General features: G+C 33.2%; 2 protein-coding genes across 2 annotated transcripts; both read right to left on the bottom strand.

Annotated features, from left to right (window-relative positions):
• Positions 1-1,909: 1,909 nt before the first annotated feature.
• LOC146931611 (transcription factor bHLH162-like) lies at positions 1,910-3,203 on the bottom strand. Its single transcript, XM_085703114.1, has 3 exons — positions 2,918-3,203; positions 2,443-2,778; positions 1,910-2,347 (listed from the first exon to the last, which is right to left on the bottom strand). Exons 1-3 carry the CDS (start codon positions 3,056-3,058, stop codon positions 2,201-2,203), a joined length of 624 nt encoding a protein of 207 aa, XP_085559240.1. The 5' UTR covers positions 3,059-3,203; the 3' UTR covers positions 1,910-2,200.
• A 4,266-nt stretch (positions 3,204-7,469) lies between these two features.
• LOC146931610 (uncharacterized) lies at positions 7,470-7,976 on the bottom strand. Its single transcript, XM_085707674.1, has one exon. The coding sequence runs from the start codon at positions 7,974-7,976 to the stop codon at positions 7,470-7,472; it is 507 nt and encodes a 168-aa protein (XP_085563800.1).
• Between the last annotated feature and the right edge of the window lie 5,782 nt (positions 7,977-13,758).

Here is a 13,758-nt window from a genome sequence, read left to right as displayed (position 1 = left end):
TAAGTTAATGAAAGAACAATTTATGTATTTGCTAATTTGCAAAATTCAGAAACTATTTTTACAATTGCTTACAATTTTGATGATTAATTTGTCTATTCATTTTTCAATTGTTTAGCTTACCTAAACTAAGAGTACTACTACATCATAGTTCTAATTGTTTTGATGATTTTGGCATAGCATTATAGCAATATGCTTCAGACCAAAACTTCGGCCGGGCTCTGACTACCAAGAGAGGAATCAGAGACTATCTAGCCTCAGCTTGATTTTCTGAAGAACCTATCATTGCAATAGTTGATGTGAATTACATATAGACACGTTCTTTTCAAGATCAAACAAGTTAAAAGGAACATGGATCCAAGGTTACACCATACTATTATTAAGTTTTGGGGAACCATGATATAAAACATGACCTGGTGAATCAAATATGATTTTTCACGCAAATGATTAAGGCAAACATGATATTTCAACGGTCAATATTCTCCAACATTCATTCACTATCTTATTTTGTCTCTATTCCTACCGCATCACTTTCTCCAACTCTTTCTGTCTCGATGTGTATACATTCATATGAGGTGTCCACCAAACATTTTTCTAATTAACTTATGCAAAAAGTTTAATAAATAATAACTCTGATAGTTTTTAACATGTAAAAGGCAAGAACTACTTGATGCATTTGGTTGGAGAGAAATAAAATTATATTCAATGGAAAGGTGGCAAATCTTGCGGAGGAGGTTGATAACATCAAATACCTTGATCTTGGTTTATTTGTAGGAAAGGTAGGAGTAGAAAACCAAATCTTTTTCAGATTGGTGGAATAGTCTTTTAACTTGTCTTGAAACTTTGAAGCGTATGAGAACTAACATTGCAATGGGTTTAGAGTACCCTAATTTTTTTTTTGGTTACATAAAAAAAGTTTAGGTGGGTTCGGCTCCGGTCACCACCAGGGTCAGGGCACGCCTCAGGGCCCAAAGGGCACTTATAGAGGTACTTACAGATCACCCACCAACACTGCCCTCACATCGGCAGAGGGAATCGAACACACAACCTTCTGCAAGGAAGTGGCCCGTTCCTTACCAACTGAGCCAACGTGTGTTGGTAGAGTACCCTGATATGATCTCATTGAATGAGATCATATCAATGATACCCTGATATGATCTCATTCATTCATTTTTCTTTTTAATAAAAAAAAGTAAAAGAGTTATAATATAACAATTAAGTACAATACCCCTAATATTTTCATTAATTCATTTTGCTTATAAATAAATAAGTAAAAGAATCATATATAACTAGATTAAGTACAAGAGGTAAGGACCAATATATTACCATGTCAATATATCATTATCAAAAAAATCAAAAGAAACATTAAAAAAAATAGTTATATCTATCCCTCAATCTATAGATTAAAAAAAATACTTTTGATATTAAAATGAAAATCTCAAAAAAAAAAAAAAGTATGCCGCAATTTTGTTTATTTTTTTACCAAGTATTCCCCATATCTTATCTTAAAATTTTGCACTACATGATATATTCATGTAAAAAAATTATTTATCTATTTATATACGTTAATAGGTAAGACAGCCTCCCCTCAAAAAAAAAAAAAAAAAGGGGAAAGACAGCCTATTTCTCTAATCATTTGCAAATAATATAACTCAACCAACAAAAGTGAGTAGTGAAATTCAAGCTATAAGACAATTTTTTTCTATGGAGTATGAATAAAAAAGATGGTTGTCTAAGGTATTGAAAGAACATCGATTTCAACAAAAGGAATGAACATTGATCTTATCCTGTCAGCTATATAATCGCTTACAAAATTTCAAAAAAAAATCCAAAAATTAAGCAGTTATATATGAGAGAAGTTTGCAGATTTGAATTTTGTCCAAAATCAACTGTTCATTTGAATAACAATCACTTTCCCAAAGTAATCCAACTTGAGCATTGAAGAAAGCCAATTAAGGGGAAGTACAAGACGATTAACTTATCAGGATCCTTAATCTAGCATAATTCTTATGTGATATATATTAAGCTAAGAGATTAAAGGCCGTATATAACTTCAATGTAAAATTATTTTACACCGACAATCAATCACAACTTTAGATTTTTAATTATTTGAAGCATTGAGAAGTTGCAATTGCATTGACTTCATCATCATAAGCTAATTTTACAAAACTTTTGGAAACCCTATATATTAAGATAGACCTAACTAGAAACCCCACATATTATGATCAGTTCCAATTTCAAAATCCCACAACTCAGGCTGTATTTCCACATCACTGGAAGATCCATACACAAACCTTTTCAATCTCTCACTCACTTTCGTCGCTCCAAATTGAAAACAAGATGGAGGAATCTGCATAAAGAGAGAGCAATTACTAGGTAATTAAATTTCATAAAATTAAAGAAAGTTCAATTAATTAAGTAACAAATATTGATTTAGATATATACCTCAGCATGAACAACATGAAGGAGTGAATTATCTCCAACCTTAGAGGAATTGACACTCCTTATGTCTACATTCTCTTCATGTAACACACGAATGATTTCATAGAAAATGAATTGGTTATCAAACCCACACGTGAGAATGATTTGTAGAGAAGAACCAATTTCTTGAATTTCAAAACATGGTGATTTTGGTAGACCTAAGCAATATTCACGTGATCTTTTCTTCTTTACTGCTAATAACCTTTCTTTCTTCTCCTTAGCCATCTCAACATTTGCCTCTAAACTTTTTATGTAGTTTATCGCCTCATCTACTTGATCCGGTAGCGCCAACGGTAATTCCTGAATTATAAAAAATTACATCAAACAAAGAAAACTACTAATAACCATTGTAACTAACTTTTTTTTTTGTGACAAAACCATTGTAGCTAACTAGTATTGTAACTAACTTTTACATCTATATAAAGAAAGAAATTAGAACCTTGGGGTTATAGTTAGGGAGAAGAGAGTTGAGTTTGGAGTAGAGGATCTTCATCTGATTTCTTCTGTTTTTCTCAACCAGCCTTCTTTCAACTTTGGTTGTATTAGAGCTAGAAGGTTGATCACTTCCAATTTGATCCATAATTAGATATAAATATTAGTATTAATAAACTAATCTTAGTTTTCCCTTTTTAAGTAATTTCTAAGATGAACTAGCTAGGGGATATAGCTATGTAGGTAGGTTAAGAATAGGATTGAAATGTTTGTGAATTTTTTGTGTGGTGTGCATGTAGGTCCATATATATATATATAGGAAGGAAAGGAAGGAATAATTAAAGAAGTGGAGTGAGATTGGGAGTGAATAGTGATGAAAACAATATATAGTTAATAATTAGCTTTTGGTGAAAGCAAAAGCGAAATCATAAACGTCATTTTGGAAACGTCATGTTCTGAAATAAACATATTGCAATGTAACGTACTATATTCGAGTCGTCGAAGTGGAACGTTGAAAGACTCATGATTACACTTTCCGTGTCGTCGTCTTGTTCTCTATTTGTAATTTAATTTGTATCCTCACGTTTGCTATTAGAACAACATATAAGACACATGAATACGATGTTTTTTTATATTTAAATTTAAAAATGGTCCTGTGTTTTTGAAGATACAATTTTTTTTGAAAAAAGTAAAAAATAATTAATGATAACGGGATCCAATTAATGATAGATCTCGTTATTTATTTTATGCGTCTGTCTCTCTCCAAATTGCATACTCCATTTATTTTGTCAAATGGAGAGGATCTTTACCCCTAGTTAAGCAACTAAAAATGAAAAGAAATGATTTAACATTAAAAGCAACACTTTTTCAAGTTTCAAAAAATAAAATACATAATTTTCAAAAAATATATTTCTTTTTATAATTCCTTAATTAGTTCCTTTAAAAAAAGATCATGTTAGCATGTAGTATAGTACTATCTTAATGACATAGTTTAAGTATCTAAAAAAAGAAATTAAATCTTAAAGTAAGTCAAATGTTTGTCAAAGTCATAAATTACATAATTTTCAATGCAAAAATCTTGTTAACCATATTTGTAGTAAAAATGTAAATTTTTGTAGTTAATGAAATTGTAAAATTGGTTAATAACAAAAATCCTCCTCTATATGAAAAATTGAAAATGTTTTTTTTAAAGAAAAAAAATCATTTTTAACAATGAACCGTATCCAAGTGTCTTTTTTAAGGGCATGCCCAAGTGTCTTTTTGTTGTCACAAGTTAGTGTTCCAATAGTATTTGAATTTTGCTTCCTTCAAAAAAATAGTATTTAAAAGGGTCTTGTTAACGAGTGCTCCCGGGGTACTCTTTAAGCACTTTAAATAGCAAGTTTTTAATGAAAAGTTGTATATTGAATGCATTGGAAATTGTAACAGTTGACTTTTTAAAAGAATAATTACTAATTTTAGGATGCTTAAAGAGTGCCCCAGGGACACTCGTTAACATTTCCCTAAAAGTTTTCAATTTCCAATGCCCTGATTATACAAACTTTGATAAAAAAAAAAGGTATTATTTAAAGCCCTTAACCAGTGCCCCGGGGGCACTAGTTAACATTTCCCTATTTGAATTTTGCTCTTCTCCTAACAAGTTTTGCTCCCACCTAAACAAAATGTCCAAAATACCCCTGCGTAAGTTAACATACGCAAGTGTTAATCCTGCCTTAGTTAACTCACGCAGCGTGATTTATGTCATGCAAATGTAAAACACTATGTGAGTTAACTCACGCTGAGTATTAAGACCTGCGTGAGTTAACTCACGCCTACTGATATATCAGTACATCATTTAATGGTGTACTGATGTGCATTCAATGCAAACAATGTCATTAATGACCCGTAATCTTTACACACTTATAATTGAACCGAATTACGCATGTTTAACAACAGAATCACATAATCGCACGTAATCGATCCAAATTACACAAAATCATTGTTTTTCTTACAATCACATAATCACACATAAACGATCCAAACAGTCCAAATTACACATATTCGCCGGCAATGACCCGTAATCACTTAATCACACTTAATGATACGTAAACGATTTAAATTACACCAATTTGTCCATAAATTTCGAAAATTACATAATCTCACATAAACGGTCAAAATTACACAAATTCATCGTTAAATTACATAAACACAAATTCATTAAAATTCAACAATACAGACACAAATTCAAACGAATTACGATATTACACGTTAATAAATATTACACTTCAATGGATCAGACGTAAAGATATAAAGTGTTATTTTCAACCACCACGCGAAACATGTAATCAACGTCGCTATCATCTTCGACAAGTTGTGGAAAATACACGGTCTTCCAAAAGTCTTCTTTCTAATCCTCCCCCAAGTCCACGCCTGGCACATTTACTATTACCGCACATGTTCTTTGATTTGAACCAATATGGATAAAGAAGTCGTCAAGTTTTGCCTTCAACTCGTCCAACTTGTCGATGGGGTTTACAAAGAACCTAGCCCTCTTTTTCACGGCTATATAACGAACATGAAGTTCAACTGGATCTTGTGCATCTTCAGACATGTTTCACTTCACAAAATATAATGAAAAACAAATATGAGTGAAAAAATAGTTGAATAATTAGAAACAAAAAAATACGAGCAATAATTGGCGTGACATAACCGGCCACAAAAAGAAAAATCACTTCATATATTTATATAATATTAGTTACATATTGGCCACAAATATCCAAATTACATATCCGAACACCAAAAAATACGTCAATGTGATATCGTGCAAAAAAGGACAAACACTGACTAAAAAGTCTCATAACTTATAACCTATTTAAGTGAAGGGATTTTAAGAGGGGTTTTTCAAAATTTTAATCCTCTTTGCAAAAGAAATCCCATTGAAACGGATCTTGATTAAATCATTAATCACAAATCAAACAGAAACTTAAACACTTTAAGATTCATGTGTTTACCTCTTGAAGAGAAGAACCTTTGTAGCAGAAATATTTCTGATCACGAGCAAAGCAAAGCAGCAATGCCTCTACTCAGTCCACAAGAATAGAACTTCTCCGATGACCGGTGCTAGCCAATTCCAACGGAGATTCAGAGAGAAGAAGGGTTAGAGAGCGGCGGCTAGGGTTTCTAACTTTTAGAATTAGGTTAAGTGTTTCAACCAACAAGTTCTATAAATGCTTCAGCACAAGGGTTCTATTTATAGAACCACTTGTGTGGTCAGCAAGTCAAGCACTTAAGTACACTGTACCTTACGGTGCATCATATTTCACTTAAACACACCGTACCTTGGTGGACCGCGTTTCTCTATTTTTCATAAATTAAATAATAAAGTCATATTTAATTATTTAATTACTAATAAGTCTTACTAATTATTTTATAAATAAGTCTCACTAATTTATTTTATAAATAAGTCTTACTTATTTATTTCTCGCATCTATCTGTCCTTTGTGTGTGGCCCTATAGGTTCTAATAACGTTGGCAATAATATTAAATCACATATTTAATATTATAAACAGTGAGCGGTATCTAGCAACACATCACTGCTACCCAAGTGACGAGAATGTCATGTGATCTGACGAAACCTTTCTGTGATAATGATCATGTGTATAATTACCCTTTTGCCCTCATGTCTATATTGAACACAAGGCATAGACCGTGTCATCCTTGTCTAGTTCAATATTGGGCCCGTAGACATTTCTCCTGTTATGTAGGAGGGGCAAATTCCATCTAGGTCACTCATGTCCCTCAGCATGATTCATGGAGTATCCATCAACCAACTTTATAGTCATCCTGTTACGGACAACGTTTGAATGGTGACAAAGCACTCGACTCCAACATCTAGGGTACATAGTGGTTTCAGGTCGAAGGGTGGAATACACCACTATCACTATGAGAATATCTTATGACACTTTTCATAACTTTTACTATGTAGTATTCTCATGGCGGGTCAATCCAATATAAATATTACTCCTAATATTTATATCTATGTGAAGACTTGATAACTCTTTATCCATGATCTGTGAGATGTGATCATCAGTCTACCCACATAATAGTCTCTATGCTTTAATGATATCCCACTTCTCAATAAAGTTTGACTACGAATACTTTAAGAATAGTTTCCTTATGTTTAACGGGGTCTCACAACTAAGTTATACTTAATGTTCCATTAAACGGACTAACTATTCTAGGGACTTTATTATTTTGAAACAAAACAAAATCAATACAGAAATGCCTTATTATTATATATTCACAATATATACTTATATCAATATCATGATACAAAGCCAAACCCAATCAACATAGATTGGCTATTAGGGCTTACTCCAACACTAAGTAATCTAGTGATGGTGCTAAATTTTCTTCTTCTTTCATGTCTTCCATGACTTCAAATTCTTGTTTCTTTTTTTTTCCCGAGTGGGAGTATCTCAAATAATTGGATTGTGCTCATTTGTTGGTTTCTTTGGTGGCTTCCGCTCCTTGGACATGAGGTCATTGAAGGCGGCTTGTCTATCCAAAAAATCAAAATGTCATTTCTCCGCCTCACCAATCTTGTTGTTCATCCACTCCTTACAACTCGGTGGTAACGGACAACCTTCTTTCAAAGTAAGATGAAGAAAGTGGTCGGGAATTAAGCAAAGACACATGATGTTGGAATGTGGCTTAAGTGGTGAAACACTTCGGAATGGGAAATATGTCTCACATATACCTTTTTCGGGAAAAGTCAATAGAACAATGGCTTTATTGTAGCAAGTAGCAATAATGTGACCCATATCCAGAGTGGTCAACCATTTATCATCCGGTGCAATACCACTTCTTCTTGTTGAAGGGTGTAAACCATTCAAGATTTTTTTATAACGGTCCTCCGTGTCATATATCGGCTTGTAGTCACTCTTATGATTTCTCAACTCATGATTAAGTGCTTGACAAACCAATACATGAACTTCCTCATCCATCCCCAAGGGCCTAGCTATGACCCGGAATCCACAATTACCATCCCCTTTAACATTCACAATTTCTTCAACAAAAGGTCTCATGATATTTGGAATTTGTGAAATGTATGGGATATTCCGAAACGGTTTTAAAGTACACGATGAAGCTTGTGAGCGGGAGTAAGTGCCAAGGCGTGCATCTTTTCTCTTTGGAAGTGGAAAGAAAGGCAAAACCAACGGGATACGTCATTTTAGTAGAGGTGCAACCAACTATCTCAAATAACGGCATTCAGTGGCTGTTGATTTTGAAAGTGGAGTCCATGACCAAAACGGTCGGAAAAGTGTTGAGCAATTTAATTGACTCCGGATGAGCAAAAAATACGTCTTGAAGAGTGGTTTTCTCACTATTGCATCTTGTGTAATAGACGTATTGATGCTCCTCCAACTTCGAAATCAAGTATTTCAATTCCGTCATGTCACCTCTTTGCTCCTTGCGCCATCTTGTTCACACATTGTAGACTTGCTTGATAGTTGTCACACTTTCTTTGTTATTTTGCTTCAAATTGGTGAGAATATTCTGAGGCACCGTCAAGCTCTTTGTCATGTCGATAACTTTTTTCTTCTCCTCCGCATTAAGTCTACCCTCAAGAAGGTGGCCTTGTAACTTTTCCTCCAAGTCATGGTTGTGCATTCCACAAAGCATTGCAATCCACTAATCATTTGTATCCTTATCAAAGAAACCTTTCAACCTAAACGAACATTGACATTTCCTTGAGCCGATGCCTTCAAGGTTTGTTGTAAAAAATGAGGCGGTGTCGCAAACTTGCAAACAACACTGATAGGTACCGGTTTAGGTTTTTCTTCAATTTTACCAATGTTAGCTTCAAAGGGAATTTTGACTTTAAAGGGTTTCACATTAACGGTTGGTTTAACATCGCCAGAACCTACGCCGGAAGCTTCAATTTTGGCCGGTTTTGGTTCAACGTCGTCATCCGCCACATTGTCAACCATCTCACTCATGTCTATTGAATAAAAAAATAACAAAGAAAAAATAAATAAATTACTTGTGCAACAAGCTAACAAAGAACAAAAGTGGTGCAAAAATTCAAAAAAATCGCTCTACACAGTAGCGTCACTTAAGACACTCAACCCTTAACTCCTGCGCAAGTTAACTCACACAAAGCCCTATGTCCTACGAAAAACCAGATGAACCAGCACTTAAAACCACTAAAATGAGATGAGTTTAGATGATACATTACCTAATATTTGATGCTTGATGGACGTAGAAACTTGCTTCCTGACGATTTGCAATTATTTGTAATGAAGATTTTGACCCAAAATTTCGTACTTTTTGGGTTTTTAAAGGTCGAGGGAAAGAAAATAGTGCTTGGAGTATGGATTAATGGGCTTTGTACAAAAACAGTAACTGCGTGACTTAACTCACATAGCGAGTGAATTTTATTGAGTAAAGAGCAGAATTCATAGCATTTTTGTTGTATCTAATGCTCTGCGTCCCTATTGACCAAATAATTTTATTTATTTTTTTGAATTTTCACTACTTGGATTAGTGATGAATATTGAATATTTTTACAATAAAACGTAAAAAGAAATAGTATAATCTATATACAATTTATTAAAATTGATGTCATATGAATTTCCATTTTTTGTCATATGAATTTCCATTTTTGCCCCTAGGAGGGGCGATTTGGTAATTTCATAATTCATGGCTTTGGTTGAGTGCCAACTCACCAATGGCCTATGAATTTCCATTTTTGTCCCTAACCAATTTTTTTTAATTATTTTCTAATTTTTATATTTTTAATAACTTTTAACTATTTTCCAATTTTTATATTTTTAACTATTTTTCAATTTTTTCTCCCAAATTCAATTGCTTCTAAATTGCCGTTGTGGGAGATTAAGGTATCGTTTGACCCGACTTTTTTCCAACTTCTCTACATTTTTAAGGAGAAGTTAGGTCAAACACAATATCAATTAAGTACTTACTAAAAAAAGTACTTTTTTTGAATGCATAAAATTGAATGGAATGAGCTTTGGCCAAAAGTTGTTGAATGTTACTTTAAAAAACTACTTCTCGACAATTAATTTCACAAGCACATCTTTTCAACTCACATTGGGAACCTTTTCTTTTATTTTTTAATATTATATTTCAATATGTTTTTTCTTCCATTTAACTTTATTTTATTTTATTTTTTTGAAGCATTCCATTTAATTTTTTAAGGAGGTTCCATTTAATATTATTATCTTTTTTTCAAAGGAATTGTATTATCTTTTTATCACTTATATATTTAATTTCAATATCGTTTAATCATCACAATCTCACAAATATTTTTATTCACGCTGTCATTTAATGATACCAAATATTTTTATTTCATTTCTTCAACCTCGCGAATATATACACACATTAACGTTTAGAGTAATATTTTATGTACGTCTGTCTGTTTTTTTGTTACGCTAATGCATATAATTTTTTTTAGTGTTGCTTGGTTTAGTGCTACCTCACCGGTTTTTTTAACTATTTTTCAATTTTTATTTTTTTAAAAACTTTTAACTATTTTCCAGTTTTTTTTAATTATTTTCCAATTTTTTCTCCCAAATTCAGTTGTTTCTACACTGCCGTTGTGGGAGATTAAGATACCGTTTGACCCGGTTTTTTTCAACATCACTACATTTTTAAGGAGAAGTTAGGCCAAATACAATATCAATTAACTACTTACTAAAAAAGGTACTTTTTTTAATGCATAAAATTGAATGGAATGAGCTTTGGCCAAAAGTTGTTGAATGTTACTTCAAAAAACAACTTCTCGACAATTTATTTCACAAGCATCTCTCTTCAATTCACGTTGGGAATCTTTTCTTTTATTTTTTAATATTATATTTAAATATGTTTTTTTCTTCCATTTATTTTTTTTTGAACCGTTCCATTTAATTTTTCTTAAGGAAGTTCCATTTAATTTTATTAACTTTTTTTCAAAGAAATTTTATTATCTTTTTATCACTTATATATTTAATTTCAATATCGTTTAATCATCACAACCTCAAAAATATTTTTATTCACACTGTCATTTAATGATACCGTATATTTTTATTTTCTCTCTTCAACCTCCCAAATATATACACACACACACATTAGCGTTTAGAGTAATACTTTATGTGTGTCTGTATTTTTGTTACGCTAATGTGTATAATTTTTTTTGGCGTTGCATAATGCGTATGATTATTTTTATAAAATTTTGATTTTAATTAAAATTAAAATTGTAGATGTCTTTTCTTCGAAAAAGGTATAGATGCCTAAAGAAATTATACTTATATATATATATATACTCCCTCCGTCTCAAAATGAGTGTCACTTTAGTATAAATAATTTGTTTCAAAATGAATGTCATTCTCACTTTTAAATGTACTATTAATTACTTTTTTTCAATAGTACCCTTAATTATTAGTATCCACACAACCTCCAAAGTATCATTTTTTATTTTAATGTATAATGATGGCAAATGCATCAATAGCTAACGAGACTATTTTATTAAAAGTATCATATCTTTGGACAACATTATTACTGTTGTTTTTTGGATTTCCAAACTGTTAAATTTGGATTTCCAAATTCTGTTATCTACCGAAGTTGTTACTAGGTTGAGTCACGACCAGGTCGCTCTCTTTAAGACGTTTCGTGGCACTACCCAAAGTTGTGCAAGGTAGACTATCAACCACGCCGCCTCCAGGATAAAACAAGCTCAACTACAACTGTTCGATTAACTACTGCACTGTAGAAAATCGTTCGAGAATTACACCCTCAAATATGGTTCTAAGACCACTCTTTAATATTGAAACCACTCAAATTAATATGGTATTATTACCATTCTATTATGGTGCTGAGACCACTCAAATATGGTGTTACCACCATTCTAATTTTAACTTGTCCAAAACATCAATATGGCACTACTACCACTCAAATATGGTGATACTACCATTTCTCATTAAATAGAAAATTATTGAAATAATTTATATACTGTTAAGATCATTCTTAATTCTGACAAGACATTAGTATTACGAAAAGGGACTATGATCTTAATAGTACTCTATATTCCGAAGGGACTATGAACTTAAGACCACTCTTAATTCCGAAGGGACATTAAACCGAAGAAGGGACTATGATCTTAAGAACACTCTTAAAATATGGTTCAATCAATTGATTGAATCCACTCGATACGGTACGTAACCGCTCTATTTGAAACCGAAAGGGACAGAAAGGAGTAGAAGCAGAAGAAACTTGTTAACACAAGTCGGAGGGAAAAGAGAAGAAAAGAATTCCCGACAACTCAATGAAATTCTTTTCGGTGTGAAGAATGAGTGGGACGAACTTCTCCTTTTATAGGGAGAGTTTGTATCAAAAAACGAGTGAATTGGGGATTAAGTCTGCTTAATCCTTAAGCAAACGCTTTTTGTTTATTAATTGGATATATCCGGAAGTTTCTGGATACGCGTTATGAATCGGGTCGGATCGTAACAAATTTATTTGTTACGCGTAGCGCTTACGGATAATGATTAAATTAATTAATTAATTAATTAATTTAACATTTTCAAGTGACAAAAAATATATATCATTTTTTTATTCCACGACCCAAGCCCAAGCCCGGCCCGGCCCGGCCCGACCCGGCCGGGTCGGACGGACTCACCCGTCATCGTGCGCGATATTTATATTTTGTAAGCGTTCACCCGTTCACAAAATTGGATACCCCAAGGGCACACCCTTGGAGGTCACTTTGCCCATATATAAACACTTACTAGTTGGGGTGACCCTCCAATGTGGGACATTTTTAAGTCACACCCACACACTAGTTCTTTCATAGTGTTTTTCTTTCCAATTTTCTTCACTAGAATTAACTAGTGTTCCAACAATCCCCCACTTGACTTCAAAATGGTTTCGTAAACTTTTCAATAAGATTTGCTAATTTACAAAGGTGTCGCCAACAACTTGAACCTTTGTATAGTGGAAGGTATTCTGATTTAACAAGAGTTGCTTACAGCATTGAACTCTATCTCAGACATAGAATCCACACACAAACCTTTTCATAGGTGTATTCTAAAAGCCCGTGCGTTTTAAGGCCATGCACGTGTATCCCGGTTTTAACGAATGCTCTAGGAATTCTGCCTCAAAATTCCATAGGACCGGCCTAAGTTCCACATTCGCATAGGTGAGTCTATCAAGGGTACTCCTGTAGCTGTGTACCCCACTCAACATAGGGTATAGATCTCATTAAGAGTCACTATTACCTCATCCTTCTTTCGCTGCAGGATCATGCTTTCTATATTCTTTCTCTCATAGCATGTTCTACCACTTCATGACTTGTTTTTACCCATTGAACCTAAATCTTGGGATCTCCAGTCATATAGGTCGGGTTACCATCATTCAGTGGGCTATAGACATTAGTCCCATCCTACTGGATGTTTCTCAGACTTTCTCTCTATTAAGTCCTTTCGTCAAAGAATCAGCTAAGTTTTCATTCGTACGTACAAAATCAACTCTAACCGCTCCATTAGAGATACACTCTTTAATCGTGCTATGTTTTCACCTTATATGTCGTCTCTTACCATTGTAGTAACGATTCTTAATCTTTGCAATAGTCGCGGTACTATCGCAATGAATTAACACAGTCGGTAGCGGTTTCTCCCATAAAGGGATTTCTGCTAGCAAGGATCTTAGCCAACTTGCTTCTTCACTAGTTTTCTCTAGTGTTCTCATCTCAGATTCATTCCATAGTGGACTGAGTCAATATCATTTGTTTTAACAAACAACTCCTCTAGTGATGCTCAATGTGCAAACACTAGTCGCTAAATATTCATCTGAAAGATGTTCTATTTTATATCT

The sequence above is a fragment of the Medicago sativa genome, chromosome 4 (assembly GCF_051527215.1).
Source record: "Medicago sativa cultivar Bolivia chromosome 4, Bolivia_mono, whole genome shotgun sequence".
In the NCBI taxonomy this organism is placed as follows: Eukaryota; Viridiplantae; Streptophyta; class Magnoliopsida; order Fabales; family Fabaceae; genus Medicago; species Medicago sativa.
This window is presented reverse-complemented; position numbering and strand designations above follow the sequence as displayed.

Excerpts from the sequence above, each read along its gene's own strand:
- LOC146931611 (XM_085703114.1), bottom strand. The coding sequence starts at position 3,058 with ATGGATCAAATTGGAAGTGATCAACCTTCTAGCTCTAATACAACCAAA. Across the intron at positions 2,779-2,917 it reads TCCCTAACTATAACCCCAAG|GAATTACCGTTGGCGCTACC; the intron begins GTTCTAATTTCT and ends TTTATAATTCAG. Across the intron at positions 2,348-2,442 it reads TTCATGTTGTTCATGCTGAG|ATTCCTCCATCTTGTTTTCA; the intron begins GTATATATCTAA and ends CTCTTTATGCAG.
- LOC146931610 (XM_085707674.1), bottom strand. The coding sequence starts at position 7,976 with ATGAGACCTTTTGTTGAAGAAATTGTGAATGTTAAAGGGGATGGTAAT.